This window comes from Neodiprion virginianus, chromosome 5 (assembly GCF_021901495.1).
Source record: "Neodiprion virginianus isolate iyNeoVirg1 chromosome 5, iyNeoVirg1.1, whole genome shotgun sequence".
Taxonomy (NCBI): domain Eukaryota; kingdom Metazoa; phylum Arthropoda; class Insecta; order Hymenoptera; family Diprionidae; genus Neodiprion; species Neodiprion virginianus.
In genome coordinates, this window is record NC_060881.1 from 22,037,418 (window position 1) to 22,053,053 (window position 15,636).

General features: G+C 40.5%; 2 protein-coding genes across 3 annotated transcripts; one reads left to right on the forward strand and one right to left on the reverse strand.

The window, feature by feature from the left end:
- Positions 1–707: 707 nt before the first annotated feature.
- LOC124305599 (cytochrome b-c1 complex subunit Rieske, mitochondrial-like) lies at positions 708–2,361 on the forward strand. The gene is made up of 4 exons (XM_046765179.1): positions 708–771; positions 1,130–1,348; positions 1,562–1,739; positions 2,046–2,361. Exons 1-4 carry the CDS (start codon positions 708–710, stop codon positions 2,335–2,337), a joined length of 753 nt encoding a protein of 250 aa, XP_046621135.1. The 3' UTR covers positions 2,338–2,361.
- Positions 2,362–2,369: 8 nt separating this feature from the next.
- On the reverse strand, positions 2,370–13,398 carry LOC124304839 (intracellular protein transport protein USO1-like). 2 transcript variants are annotated; one of them, XM_046763539.1, is made up of 27 exons: positions 12,566–13,398; positions 11,739–11,831; positions 11,224–11,644; positions 10,852–10,953; positions 10,603–10,789; positions 10,050–10,275; positions 9,786–9,939; positions 9,582–9,711; positions 9,210–9,464; positions 8,347–8,520; positions 8,115–8,275; positions 7,756–8,038; positions 7,555–7,669; positions 7,357–7,471; positions 7,153–7,278; positions 5,913–6,263; positions 5,675–5,845; positions 4,982–5,137; positions 4,814–4,921; positions 4,261–4,563; positions 4,101–4,158; positions 3,900–4,041; positions 3,701–3,839; positions 3,512–3,615; positions 3,269–3,410; positions 3,050–3,159; positions 2,370–2,974 (listed from the first exon to the last, which is right to left on the reverse strand). In XM_046763539.1, the coding sequence occupies exons 1-27, from the start codon at positions 12,694–12,696 to the stop codon at positions 2,902–2,904; spliced, it is 4,530 nt and encodes a 1,509-aa protein (XP_046619495.1). In that variant the 5' UTR covers positions 12,697–13,398; the 3' UTR covers positions 2,370–2,901. The 2 variants fall into 2 exon arrangements, with proteins under 2 accessions (XP_046619495.1, XP_046619494.1); XM_046763538.1 differs by having other exon boundaries at positions 2,371–2,974; positions 3,269–3,413; positions 12,566–13,396.
- Positions 13,399–15,636: the final 2,238 nt, after the last annotated feature.

The following is a 15,636-nucleotide window of genomic DNA, read 5'->3' on the forward strand; positions in this document are numbered from 1 at the left end:
TCAAGCTCACAGCCCCAATGTATAAAAAATGATGTTTTTTTTTTTAATTTTTTAAACAAATTTTTCGATTGAAATTTAAAAATCTAGCCACAAGATCGAATCCATAAACAAGTCTTGAATATTGTGTCAAAAGTTCAAGTTAATCCGATAAAAATTAACCGAGAACCTGCGCCAACGGATTGAAAACGTAGTTGTTCGGTACTTATATATGCCATGTCGCCATTTTGTTATTAATTATAATAGTAAAATTCTAAAGTGTTCTTTAAACTATAAATAATAAAGTATTAAGGATTTCGTCTCTTCGAACACTGTTTCTAAGAATGTGTGTGTAGATGTTATGTTTACATTTTTGAATTCTTGCTTCTAATGAAAAGCCTATATTATTATATTCTTCAACAATTATTTTCTCGTAATTAATGATATGTACATCCGCATATCATTTAATAGACGGCTTTGCCCGTCTTGCGTGGCTTCTCATTAAAAGCAAGACTTCAAAAATGTAAACATATCATCTGCACACCACATTCTTAAAAACAGTGCTTAAAGAGACGAAATTCTTAATAGATACATACCAGGCACACCAAAACAAATTCGAATTCACTGGTGATGAGTGGAGTAAGGCTCCGGCTAAGCATCTCTAGTCGTTAATTTTTCGAAATCACCAAATTTTCGAATTTATATTCTTCTATAAATAATAAAGTTTTGTAATGTGTATCGAGTGTCACAACTTGTATCAGGGTCATATCACAAACTTGATCGAGCGTAACGAAGGTATGAAGAACACGTTGTTAAAGTATCCTTCGAAAGCGTCGCGAAAGATAGTGATTTATCGTTACATTTCATTATGCGATGCAAGACAGATCTATATACTTATCGTTAGAGATCAGTGGAATGCAATATGTAAGTTTATTTCATTACAATTGTCACGCCCTATCGATCTCGAGAATTATCAATAATTGATCTGTGGCTAAGTTCACAAAATTCCTTCTTACCCTGTCAAAGAATGTATTTAATCAATATGATAAATCGTGGAGCGCGCAGGATCTGTGATTTTTCGAGCGCTGTTAAAGTCAACACTTTTCTACCCTCGATATTCACAAGTACGTTTATATGGCTTTAATATTTTTAGACGTATCTAACGAACCATCAGAAATTCCTAACTATCAAATTGAAATATACTCCCATATTGTGACTCAAGATCGAAACCTCGGAGTTCTTCGATTCGCATACACCGATGTACCAAAACCTAATTTTGACGATTATCGGAAAACTGCATTGAAGGATCCTCATTCTTCGACCGCAGCATCCGCAGATCGTCGTCGTGGAAGTGTTGCACTCGTCACCTTTTGTCAGTAACACGCCGCATTCCTTCGGGGTTATGAAAAACTAGTCTTTCAATTAGCTTATTGAATTTCTAAAAAATAATTCAAGCTTTCGCAACTCGTGTTAGTGCCTTGCGGCTGCATATTTTGCAGAGTTTTCTATTTGCTTGATATGATTCGACAAACGTATAGGATCCAAGAATAATGAAGTAAATGAGGAATTGTGCTATTATTCACAGCTATGGGCATTGCTGCTCTTTACGGGGCGAAGACTGTTATCACACAGGCACTGTCATCGATGTCACCATCGGCAGACGTCCTTGCCTTGGCCCAGTTAGAAGTGAAGTTGAACGATATCATAGAGGGTAAAACTAAAGTCTTCAAATGGCGCGGAAAACCACTCTTCGTGACACATCGGTATGTAAAAAATAATTTTGCTACTCTTAAGCTGAATGTGACACTGAATCGTTCTACTTTATCGAAGCAAAAATTTTCATTCCACACATTCGAAATTAGATTTGCAAACAAACATCGTAATAGTGAGCGGGGAGCCTCACCTCACGTCTTTCGCACCTTCGTTATTTCGATTGCGCCTTCTGTGACAAAAATCGCGAACCTTAGAAGCTTCTTCAACCCTGGCACGGTCGGAAACCGTTCATGCACTTCATTCTTTTTAATCTTTCGATAAATGTATTGCTCTCAAGTGAAATAAAACCGCTCTAGCACCCAAGAGATTATCGACCGAGAACGTCTAACGAAAATGTCGGATCTCCGAGATCCGGAGCCTGACGATAAACGTGTGCAACGTCCGGAGTGGCTTATTGTCGTCGGAATCTGTACGCATCTTGGATGTGTCCCAATTCCGAATTCGGGCGACTTTGCCGGGGGGTATTATTGCCCTTGCCACGGATCGCACTATGATGCTTCGGCCCGAATACGCAAAGGTCCCGCTCCCACTAACATGGCGGTTCCACCTTACGCATTTATCGACAATGATAATGTCGTTGTTGGTTAAACTCAATATAAAATAAATCAATACCTAAATACTTTATACCTACAGTTATGTCGCAGTATATTCATTTTCGATAATGAAATTCCATATATATCGTTCCATTTTACAATAACATGCTCCACTTCTTTCTGTTCTTCTGCTACGTTTTATATATTATATGTATATATATTTATATATATACAATTAAAATGTAACACAATTAATTACAAACTCGCAGGTAAAATGTACAATATACAACGATCTATAAATCTATACAATTTCCTAAATTTAGATATGTTACATATATTCATGTGTATTGTATACTTACAACATAACGTAAATTTAACGACATAGAGGCTGTTCGCGGGTGATTAGAATTTTAATTTTCTCAGCTTTAGCATTTATAGACCTTTCAAAGTCTACGAACTCGGAAATATCCCGTTACAGCTTCATGTTACGTTAACGTCTATCTAAATGCGGGTGGTTCGTCATCAGCTTGATATAAATTACAATCGATGTTACAATTAGACTGATACGTTAGTTTTATTTTAATTATATTTTACACAGGAAGGGTCGAAGGTTGTATTGTTAATTTTTTGAGGACATCGAATTTCTCGAGGAAGGTCTGCTCGCCTCCTGAGAAGCTCCTCTTCTGTCCAAGCTGCGGAAATCGGACGATTAGAATCATCGATATCTAAGTTGTTAATTTTAATCCGCGGTGTTTTCCGTGCTTTACCTGTTACTCCGCGACGAACCCCTTTTGAACATGTCTGTCAACTTTTTCTTCAAGTTTCGTTTACCGTTTCTCGTATCCTGGTCATTGATGCTCGCCTCAGAGCCTGACGTCTGAGTAACAAAAGTGACATTCTTGAGTAGAAAAACGGAATCAAGCGGCAAAAAGATTTTTTGAACGAATAATGCAAAAAGCAAAAAACAAAAAACAGGCCTCACTCACCTGCATTGAGTAATCAATGGAACTATTCGGGTCGTCGACACTCGCCGACTTAGTCAGCTTCGTCGTTATTTTCCTTATGATACCTTTGTTGTATTTTTTGTCACGCTGAAGCAGCTCGCTCTTGGTCGAACCGCCCGAGAGCCTGCTGCAAAATTAAAGGCAATTGTATACCGTGAATTGTTATCTTTGCATCATCGAAATTGTTCCATTAGTGCTGCTGTTATGAAAAAAGCTATAGTTTACCTATCGACACTCGAGTCTCTCTGCATACTGAAGTGCCGCGAATCCACGTCCGAACCGTCCAAAGACTGCATGCTTGATACGTTGCTGTCATTCGCCCAGATCGTCTAAGATCACGATTTTACAGACGAATTAGACATGTGCAAGTTAGAAATCGACCAATTTTTTGTTGCTATAATTATTGCCAACTACCTGTTGATCATTTTTTCCCGCTGTTTGTTCCAGGGACACACTCTTTCTTTTCAAGCTCGACTTATTCGACTTATCTTGATAGCCAACGCGACTCAGAGTTGTTCCTCTGCTCGTTGAGTCGCTTTCGATAGACGTTGACCTGACGGAAATATGAGTTAAAAACAAATAATAAACTCTCTGGAAATCAATCGTCACTTACCGCTTTCCAAATTTCTTAGCCTTCACCGCTAAACGGTCGTCGAATGTCTTTTTCGTGTCCTTCAACTCTTTCGCAACCTCCATCAGCTTTCCAATCGTGTATTCAAGCTTCTCCGTTCTTCCACCCAAATCCTTGGTTGATCCTGGAAAAAACGTGGTAAAAAAAAATTGCCTCGGAGTCACAATCGACTCAACTTCATACCTCTGATATCTTCCCTCGAGTCCATCATGCCTGGTGATGATTCCCTAGATTTTGGTCCCTAAAAAACCATAAAACAAACGTTGGAGATTTCAAGAAAATTTTCCATCAGTCAAGACATCTTTCATGATTGAATTTCAGTGGTCCGAATGCTTTGAATCACCTTCAATCTCCTCGGCGGTGTCGGCGTGTAAGTGTCGCTGTTTGATGTCTGTTTACCATTGGAACCGTCATTGTTAGGTTTCGACGCCTGTAATTCCGGGAACAATTTCATCAGATCGTCAACCTGCTGAAGAATCACGTTTACGCTACGAGCCTCGTTGTGTTCAAGACGTCTTTTGCTCGCAATAATGTCCCTCAGCTCTTCGCGTTCCCGTTCGTGCCGCTCCTTCTCCCTCCTCATCTTCTCGTTACTTGTCCGCAATTTTGCGTGAGCATCTCGCAGCTCGAGCAAATCGCACTGGAGCTGAAAAACGATTTTTTCATGACATTACTAACTGACGTTCAGCAGCTGTAAGTCGAAAGTATTATCATCCTTGAAATTATGAAGTCATAAACTCATAAAATCTTTGAAACACATTAAATCCTGAAATCCGCTGAAACTGTGAAATCCAAAATGCTCGTGGACTGATAATATAAACCGCAGTTCTGGCGTACTGATGAAGATTAACCCCAGTTAATTATCGCTTGGCTGTAAATATTTTCCGGACACTCACCTCGATCAGTTTCTTTTTGTTCTCTTCCTTCTCCTCGTCAAATGACTTTTTCAGCTGATCCTGCTTCCTCTTATTCTCTAGACGCTCCTTGTCACGTTCTCTTTCGATCTGAAACGCGATTTTTGACCATATTCAAATATATTCGGCATCAAATTATTCTTCTCATACCTCGAACAATGTCTGCCTGAGATCGCGAGCCAGTGTTGCGGTTTCTTGAAGAAGCCTCTGCTGCTCCTCTCGCTCCTTTTGCCAGGCAAGTTCCATTCGGACTTTCAGACCTGGAATTTTCGTCCGCCCGCTCGAAAGGAGGCGCTCCTCTTCCAACTATAATTCCAAGTGTCAATAATTGTTTCAGCACCGGGTGACGTGACTGATTTAGGATTATTTATACAAGAATCAGCCTAATTGTTTCGCAAAGGTTAGATTTGAAATATTTTGTAAAATGATTCTGCTATTTTCAAAAAATGCGCTCCGGTCAGCTACGACTGAATGAATATTAGTCAATCTATTCATTTTGCTGCGAGATGGGCTTTGAGGTTATATTTTGCGAATTATTTGATTATTAATTCATTTGACAATTAATGGGTCCCAGCTGACTAGAGCGTACTCGCAACGATCTGAACGATCATATTACAAAAAATTCGCAATTGAACGGATGTTTCAAAAGAAAACGGGATCGATTCTCATAAATACTTTTAGATCGGTCACGTGACCCAGATGCGATGAAGGCAATATGGCGTCACACGGGGTGAACAGCTGATCCTTTCAGGTGAACTTAATAACGAATATCAAGGCACAAACAACGTCGTACATGTTGTGTTAATTCTTTTTTATGAGATGTAATAAAATGACTGTAATAACCTCGTTCACACGCGATTGCATCTCCGAAAGTTTGACCTGCCATGCGGATCTCTCGGAAACGAGTTCTGTCTTCAGTTTCGAGGACTCGAGCCTAGTCTCGGACAGCTCGTCCTCCATGCAACTGATTTGCTTTTCGAGGACCGTAACGTTATTCGCGATTACTTCCTCGTCCTGAAAAATATCAGACCAAGATGACGAAGGCCCGGAATTATTTCCCAAAGATCAACGGAATCTTTACCTCATCCGATTTTCCCGTCGACGTGTTCGACTGCCTTCGTTTCCGTACCGCCTTCAAATCCCCGATCGTTCTCTGGGCCCCCTCAAGCATGTGCTTGTAAGTGTCGCGTTCTCGCTTGTAACGCGAGAGCTGGTTTTGTATCGACTGTATCTCATCGTTTATCGCCGTTATTCTGTGCTCGTATCGCATTTTACACTGCGCCAAATCCGCCTTCCGCACCTTGTCCGCGTTCGACAAAGCGCTCTTCGCCTTTCGCAGCTCCGTTTCCAATGCCGAAGTATCCGCTGACCAGTTCTTCTGGATCTTCGAAACGCTCTCGTAATCCTGAAGCCTGCTCGTCAGGTCGTCGTTCTAGAATTAATCGTCACAAAAATGACATATCGTTTTCATCTCACGTAAATACCACGCGTCAATTGATATAGTCGTGATATTAGGATGTAGATACAGCGAGTTTTCTGTAAAACTCACCATTCAACACCTGCAGATAGGCAACCGAAGCTATAGGAACATGCCTATCTGCTAGCGTTGAGCGGTCAGATAGTGTAAGGTGGGAGGAATATAATTAGTTCAACGAAAGTTAAATAAAGTTAAAGGAGTTCGATTGAGTAGATTTCAAGACTGAAAATATCTACTCGAAAAATCGCATATTCACGTCAGAGGCAAGAGTTTGTTACATCCGGTGTACCACCACACGTCTTTCTCATCCAATGACTCTTGCTTGATAATTCTCCAATATTTCTTATATTAACTTCATAGTCTCTATCCTGTCCTCATATTTCCATCCAGCCTCACGCTACTTGTTATCATACTCACTCAGCTAATTCCATTCCGCTCACTCTGGATTTTCACGCCTGTCCTTGCACCCATACGCTTTGTCTCCAACCTCACTCGTATTACAACTCTCAACAACCACACATCTCACTCAAAAACCAACTCTTTCTCACGAGACATCTCTAGACCTTACATTCAATCACATTCAATTGCATTCGCCAAATAATCTTCAAATCCACTTTCTTAAGTGAACTACATTTCGTCAAACATCAATCAGTAATCGACATCCTACCAACATCCCTTCAGGTGTAATTACTTCAAGCGGGAAAGAACCCATATCAGTAGTCCATAACGGACGTAAAAAATTTAACTTGGAGCTAATTTTCCTGATTGAACTATCTAATTAACAAAAATCGAACATTTTTACACCTGCACTAAGATCTTGATCACGAATTGATAATATACTTACTGCCTTTTTCACCGCGTCCAACTGCTCGGTGAGCACAGAATTCTCTTTCCTCAGTCTTGCGACTTCATCGTTTTTCTCATCGATGGACGATTTGCTGGCTGATTTTTCATACTCGCGTAATTTCTCCTGAAAAGCGAATTGTCGATGTAATAAAAAATAAAAAACTTGAGCTGATGCCGTTGAAACAGTTATCCGAACCCTCACCTCCATGCGTAATTTTTCTTTAACCCACTCGTCTTCTTTCTTATTGTACGTTTCGCGTATTGCTTTCAACTCTCCCTCGATCCGGTTTATCTCGTGCTTACGGTCCAGCAGCTTGCTGCAATAAAAGTTGATAAATAAATCGTCAAAAAATGCGGGGATAAACGAAAAATGAAAATTTTAAATCTGCGAAGAGTTTACCTGGTCAATATCGTGTTTTGACTCTCAAGATGGGCTCTCGAATCGCCCAGAACTCCGTACTTCACGTTTAAATCATCGTACAGCTTTACTCCGGTTTTTACTTCCTTTTCCAAGTCTGCGGTAAAATCAATGCAGGGTAAAATCAAGCTTTCAAAGCTCCTGTAATCTACACTTAATAAAAACCAAACTGATGTAACTGACTTGAAATTTTTTCGGTGTAAGTTTGCTTCATCTCGTTCAACTTCTTCGCATTAACACCGGCCTTTTCAAGACTAAGAATCTTCTTCTTTAGGGTAGCGATTTCGCCCTCTTTACCCTGAACAATTTTTTCACTTTCGGTCCGAACCTTTTCCAGCTCCTTTGATAATTCTGCGACCTCGGAACTCGTTTTTGAGATCTTTGCTGAGCAGGAATTCCTCTCGTTCTCCAGTTCCAGTTTAATCCGCTTCAGCTCTCCCTCGAGCTGAGATTTGCTCGTTTCGACCTGAGAGAATATTGGATTTGAAAAATATTTCTACCGCTCAATAATATCGGAATTCTTATTTTCACAATGCACTCACGGATGCGAGTGTCTTTACTATCCGTCCCTCCTTTTCCACGCACGTCGTCAGATCATTCTGTAAATTTTTACACCTCTCTTTTTCCACGTATAGTTCTTTCTTCAGTTCGTTCATCGCAAATTCTATTCTGGCGCTTTCTTTACCGGACGATGTCGCCGATTCTAAATTGTGTTTAACAAAAAATGAAACCCCGAAAATTTTTTGCCTCGAAAAAATATTTCTAATGGTTTACCGAGATCCTTTTTAAGCTGAACCACCTCGTTGTAGACTTTCAGCTTCTCCGCGGATAGCGACAGCAATTTCGACTTCAGTTTTTCCTTCTCTTCGTGAAGTTTCACTCTTTCAACATCCCACGAATTTCTCTCTTCCTTGTTCAGGCTGATCGCATCCTCGAGTTTCTTCTTGACTGTATGGAAGAGAGAAAATTCGCTGTACATGTAATCGATATTCGGCTCGATCGTTTTAACTTTCATCATTCATAATTTTCTCAATTGCACGAGGAGCGATCATTATTTCGAAACTGTTTCTCGAAGCTGTGAGAACGTGCGCACCGTAAATGAGAATCGGGCAGTGCCACGCGCTGTTCGAATAAAGAATGAAAGAAAAAAAAATACTGCGAGTCGTGCCACGTTATTATACAAGTCTGATTACGTCCCCCGACCGCATGATATTGTATACGCAGGAAGCAGGCGCATAACTGCATGTTCCCATTATTAGAAACGATATACATACCGCTGCTCTGGAATGAGGTTCAGTTCTACTTTACCGGCCGGGTATCACCGTTCTCAATTCAATTTTCTAATGCCTTATAAGCCGCTCCGCGCAATCTGCACGCACAACACGCCTCCGGCCGACTTTATATCATTATATTACACAAAGTACCCTGTGCGGTTTCGATTCACAGAGTGTCTGAAAAGCTACCGCTGGATTGAATTCTAATTGGTTTATAAGGCGGGAAAATATAAATTCCGTTATTTGAATTTGAAAATTGGCGCTAAATTTGAAACAGTGTTCTTCCTTATATTCTTGTTCCTACTTATCGTTTTAGTAATTTCAATACCACGTGGAATCGAATAACGTTTAAATGGAACTAACGCATCAGGAGTTCGGACGATTTGTTGTCGTCCGAAGAAGGCGGCTTGTTGCTTTTTTCCGTCTTCTTCGTGTCTCTCTCGGCGTTAAGTTCTCTCGTTGCTTTGTCGAGCTGTTGCTTCAGGAGTTCGCATTCTTTGACGAGTTTTTCCTGGTTCTTCAAATTCTGGGAATCATCCTGAGGAACCACCGCAGGAATTCCCGTCACTTCAACGTCTTTTCCTTCGGTCACGGTTATAATTATACCGAAAATATTAGCTGCGAAAAGTAATGAAAAGGATTAGACCGAGACCAACTTCGAAAAATTTTACCCTCAGTTAAATTGCACGTTACAAATTCAACTTCACTTAATGATATTAATATTCAGCTCCTCACCTATTTCCTTCTCGAGGTCGTCCACCATCTTTCTTAGCTGCAGCTTTGTCGTGTAATCAGTTGTTTTTTTCGCCGTGCGATTTTTGTACTCGTTGACCACCTTGCGTAGCGTCAACTCCAATTTCCTTAACTGTGAAAAATACACGATATTCGTACATGTACAATTACCAGATTCACGATTAAAAAATTGCGTGCGGTTTTTACCCCATCGAACTGGCTTGATAAGCTCGTTTTTTCACTTTCCAACTGCTCGACTTTTCGCTCGACTTTTCTCAACTTGAACGAGAGGATTCGACAATTTTTATTAGACTGTTCTAAGTCCTTACGAAGAGTCGTGTACTCGTCAGCCTGCTCTTCCCTGATCAGAGTAAGGTAAAACAAAAATAATAAATGAAATTAAAAAAATATAAAAAATCATTTTAGTCACAGAAAATTACGGATCAATCTTGTAAAATTAATAATTCATGCCTGAAGTTGTCCTGCATCTCGTATATCTCTTCCTCCAAGTCCCTGATTTCCTTCTTCATGTCTTCATTCTCATCCATCAAAGTTTCACACAGAGTTTCCGCGGCCTTCAATTTCGACTTGAGCTCCTCGTTTATCTTATCTTTTTCCGAACGGTTCGTCTTCACGTTCAACTCCTTTTCCAAGCTTCTGAGCTTCGTTGAAAGCCCAGATTTCTCTTCGGTTAAAGCTACATAAGAGGAAGATCGATGGATGAAACAACGAAACCAAAAGTAAATTACCAAAAATAATAGCCGTTTTGCCTGCTCATCACATTCAATTCACGATATACAGGCGTTTAGTACGAATATGGTAGCGTTATTTCTTGTGATTTATAATATTATTATACGAGAAGTGAAAGGCTTCCGTACGAAAGGAACGCATGTGAATGAAGCTCGTGATAAATATGTGCGATGAAAGTCTCGCCGCGTTGAAATCTATGTGAATTAGCGGCGAAACTGGCACCTCACTTCGTTTAACTTAAATTTTTATCAATATTCATGAACAGCGGTTACACCTTCGGTTTTAGCCTGAAGATCTTTGACAGTTTTTTGAAGCTTTGTTACTTCGTTGCTCGACGATTTATTCGATACGGTGTCCATCGTTGCTAGTCGACGAAGCAGAATGTCGCTCTTCTCTCTCTCGACCTTTTCGCAACGCGTTCTCATCTCGCTCAGCTGAGCTTTGAGCTTCTCGATTTCATTCTGAAAGTCACCAACCAAGTTAAATCAGCCTGCGACACGATCAGTCACTTCAAACTTCATACCTTCTCAGTTTTCCCGCCCTTATCGCTACTTGAATCGCTCCGTTTATCCTTCCCAGATTCGGTTAATTTCACTCCGTTTTCCGACGGTCGAGATTTCTTCACCTGGTGGAAAAAAAATCTTTCAATCGCAGGTCGATTTGCTGTAAACGGAAATTCCGAGGGCCTGATAATTTTCAAACGAGAGCGAATCCAAGTTTCGACCAATCGGAGCGAAGCGCATCGGAGCGACCGTTACGAGAAGCTGGAACGCGATTGGTCAGAACGTTCGAGCGCCTGTAGTTCGAAAACTATCAAGCCTACAAGAATTTCATCTGAACGAAATCTGCTCGGTTTTTAGCGCAGAAGACGTCAGCCAGGGACACATCGTTCCACCTGTATGATGAATTCAACGTTTGTATTCGACGACGCGGGATTGTCGGTCTCGTCGACGACGCTCTTGACGCTTTTGATCTGCAGCTTTTGAGGCAAGTTCGGGGCGTCCGTACCGAGCTCTGCGACATCATCGGCTACCAGGGAGTTCGAAAATCGTTTGAAGGTATAGCTGTCAGACTGTGAACCCGTGTAGGCCCGCTGCTTTCCTGCCAATTGCCCCGGAGCAGCGGGCGCTTGACTCGTCTCCGCTGACTCAGCCTCGGTTTCCTTCTGCCCGAGATTGTCTATCGTCGACGTCGACGACCAGCCGCCGCTCAGTACCTGTTTCTTTTCGCCAAGTCCTTGCTGGTAGAGCTTGGACTCATCCTTCGACAGGTTCGACGTCGAGGCCCAAGTTCGCTTGTCTGTGTTCTCGGTTGAGCTGAAATTTTTTTGTTATATTTTTTTCGGATTCCGACACTCGGAGGCAAGCGTTTTTTTCTTTCGCGCATGTAAATGGTTTGGGGCAAACCCACCGGCTTGTGGCTGGTTCCCACGGCGAGAGGCTTGGTGACGAGGCTGTCGTGTCTTTCAAAGTACCTTTTTTTCCTATGTGCTCTTTGTAGTCTCTGAAAAATATCGTGTAGAGTATCGCTTCAATCTATACAGTGAAATTGAAATACAAACTGAAGTTTTTATGAAAAATTGGATATTTGTGATCATGGTTGCATTTTACTTCGCTTTTATTATTCATATATTATATTTTTACACCCAAGCCTGAAAGAGATTATTTGGAATTCGATTTCGCAAGGAGGGTTATTAATTCCAGAATGGTTTCTGGTGCGTACAGACGATATTTCAGCTATGAGCTTTGTGCGGGGAGTTCAGACCTCGATTTCCTAATAGTCTCTCTGCGTGATGCTATTCTTGTACTGCAGCACAAATTACTTGATGCCGATTCACGGAGTAGTAGCGAGTATACTATAAAGTGGGCAATTTCTGCAATACCAGAAATGTAGGTGTATACGTATGTAAACTTAGCCCTACCCCGGGTACAAAGATTGATGCCATAAGCAGAACCTAACCTAATTGAATCTGGATCCCAGTTTTCGGTACAAATTTTTGATTGTTAAATGTGACATGATAGCTACAAAACAGTGAATGGTCTCGTTTAAATGCTCGCGTCGACGCCGATTCCAGAAAAATGTGAACCTCTTCCGAAATTCTCGGGAATTTGCTGAGAAGTTTACAGAAATAGTGTTTTCAGAGGAATCGCTCGCTCAGCGAAGTCCTCGTGTCGCGATTCTCGGCAAGTAGTGGTTTTAAATTTAATTTCATGCTGCTGCACATGTTGTTTTTTTACCTGAAACATCGCTTGCACCTCGTCGGCCACCGAACCTGGGGGTGAAATCCTAACGGACAAAGGGTGTCACCCTTCGCCGTTGGATATAGATGGTGCATTTTCGGTAAACCTTTAACGCCTTTGGAATCCATGGTGACGGCTGTTGTATTACGCAATCACAAAAAGTAAATTTCCTCCGATTGTTACAAAACGTGTAACACTCTTATTTACTTATCTATAGTTTGTTTATCGTGTTTTTCGTTCGTTTCTTTTTTTTATCGTCATAAAACGAACGCTGAAAAATAAAAAAACAAAATCCGCCAATTCGCAGCCTTTATAAAAATTCCTCTACGACACATGTCATCGCGTGTATCGCGGCAAATAGGAAGAGATTCCTCAACGAGAACACATAATCATTCGAACAATTGTAATTATTGTCAATCCACGAATAGTATTTCTTTTTCTTTTTTTTTCTTTTATCCGCACCAACCACCGCGCTCGCGGTCAAACTTTTATTCTGCTGCCGCTTCACTTCTGTGATGTAAAAAAAAATCACCGATGCCTCGTATAGGTGAATCATTTTCCCAGCACTGCGTGATATCCGTTTCTTTCTACCTCCTCGAATTCACTAATTAGGGCTAACATTATGTCTTTTGGCGGCTCTATTTTCCACCTTCTCTTCTTCGCCCTCTCTCTCCCTTTCTTCTCTCTCTTTCGGAGGGCATGCACACACGCATGCACTCGCAGGTACCGACTGACTCTGCACCCCGCCGGGCTACTACTGCTACCCAGCTCTAAAAGAAAAAGAACAACGAGGTGAAGAAGATGATGATGACGATGACGACGAAGAAGCAGAGAGAAAGATGCGATCCTGCCGACGAGTGGAGTCGAGACGACGCGAGTGCGTGTCGGATTGGATGTCCGCCAATGTATATATTTATACCTTAGTCTATATATAGATTAGATACCCACCACTACGCACAATATTCTCAAACTACTACGTTATAGACATTTTTCTCACTCACTTATACCTTGGTCAGCTGCTGAAACGCTTAACGTTTCATCGTTTTCTTATTTCGTTGTCTGTGGTTGATCGCTTTCGAAAAGGGCACCAAACAATGTTGAATTTTCTCTAAATTTAATCAGAACTCTCACCGTTTTCAGACAAAAGAATATATCATAATATGAAATTCAAACTTCATCTGATATTTGTTGAAAATTTTTTTTATGAATGTTAACATATTTATAATTAGATATTTATTTCGGATTCTTTAATCGTGTCTCTGGTCCTGAATTCAGTCTTCTCATCTTATTCAAACAAATAAAAAATCTATTCGCGGGAAATTCAAAAGGTGACGCCTTTACGTCATCGTCAGCAACCACAGCAGTTTTAGCTCTTTACTCTGCGTCTGTGAGATTTCTTCACGATCATGAATGAATATTTTCAATACACGTGACTCACCTAACGCTCAACCTAGCCTGCTCCAACGCAGAAATACAAATGGTGTATTTATTTTTAAAATAAATTTACAAACAAAATTCACATGCTTTATGGGTGTTTCTTAAACTGTGCAGTATATGCTTTATGAAATATTTTCTTCGCAATAAATGGTTATTGCTTTTTTCTCTCAGCTGCGTAAAAAATAAAAATAATTACCTGGCCTATCAATATGAACTCATGCATTAAACTCGCATAATTCAAACAAAAGTCCTACGTTCTTCTTTCGTACATTACGATTCATTAATGGCAATGACATGGGACGTTTTGCAATTAGTTCCTCTCAAAAAAGTACATAACATATGAAACGACGCTTTTTAGCGTTTTTCGCGTTTCCGCGTTGTAAAAGAGCAACGGACTTCTATTAAGACTTATGTACAAGATGATGCTGCTCGTGTAACTGCTTTCAATTAGGCGGTTTTACTACCTGTAAATTTGGTTGATCGAAGTTAGGCGCCTGTGATGAGAGTACTCCAGTTGCCTTCAACTAGGCGTTTCGCGTAAAAATAAATTAGATTGCCCACAATTAGGCGGTTTCGCTTCTACTAACAATAAGTCTGGTTCTCAGTAATGAGACGTTTTCACCACAAATAACTTTGATGATTTTCCTATTTTCGGTCAACTTGTCTCCAAAGAATTTTACATCATTTTAACATATGCCCGAAACAACTTGTATGCCACACAATTTCCGTTTTATGTGTTTCTTTCAATAATACTTTCATATAATCAGGTTCTCCCAGTAATCTTAAAATAATAAATCGTAAAGAACAATCCTTGCGTGTTTGTAAAACAATGTCTTACAAGCCATGAACGAGGATAAAGTGACTTGCTTCCTTCCTTCAGTAAAGATCAAACAATCTTGATCGTACAAGGTAAAAATACCGCAAAGTCGGGATGATCCGCAAGAACTGTGGTATAAAATCAAAAAAGAATAGCAAACAAAAAAGAAGAAACACCGAATTCGCACAAGTCGAAAGACGTGACATAAAGTACCGAATAAGGTTGACAATGTTTGATGAAGAAAAAAGAACTCCGTGAATTGTTTTTGTGCCCGTCATCGTCAATGAGCCGAGAACTTGTCGGGGAATAGGTTTGAAATCGAACGTTAACGGTTTCCGATTGTGTAGCTTTGTCGTCGCCGTTTGTCACTCGAATAATGCATTTCATATAGTGGAGTGTGAATGTAGTCGCGGCCCCGCGAAGAAGGTGTTGTAGCAGGACCGCGCCAAAGAAAGATGTGACAAGCCTAGCAATCGTCAGGCGGCCGCGTATTGTTGGCGCATTAAAACAACTCTATGTATAATACGCCTGCTATACTTGTGTAATATGCGTACACACACCTATCCTGATTATGTATTCATTTGTTTCTTTGCAACTATACCGTTACCAGAAATGAACGAGTACAGTACCACCGCTGAAGAATTCAGTACTTATTGTTTCAACTCAATTTACACACGTTAATGGATTTCACTTCTTTAATTTTTTATCATACATTCTTGGAGCGATAAGTTGTTTTTATTCCCCAATGGGATAACCTCACGTAGACATAAATCGGACAATTTATTTAATTATACTGCAATTATTATTTTACTAG

Bases quoted from the DNA above. Each gene is read 5' to 3' on its own strand.
- LOC124304839 (XM_046763538.1), bottom strand. From the start codon at position 12,696: ATGGATTCCAAAGGCGTTAAAGGTTTACCGAAAATGCACCATCTATAT. The intron at 8,276-8,346 runs GTAAACCATTAG...AACACAATTTAG, and splicing joins TCAGCTTAAAAAGGATCTCG to AATCGGCGACATCGTCCGGT. The intron at 8,039-8,114 runs GTGAGTGCATTG...ATATTCTCTCAG, and splicing joins TAGTAAAGACACTCGCATCC to GTCGAAACGAGCAAATCTCA.
- LOC124305599 (XM_046765179.1), top strand. From the start codon at position 708: ATGTGTATCGAGTGTCACAACTTGTATCAGGGTCATATCACAAACTTG. The intron at 772-1,129 runs GTATGAAGAACA...TAATATTTTTAG, and splicing joins CTTGATCGAGCGTAACGAAG to ACGTATCTAACGAACCATCA. The intron at 1,740-2,045 runs GTATGTAAAAAA...AAACCGCTCTAG, and splicing joins CCACTCTTCGTGACACATCG to CACCCAAGAGATTATCGACC.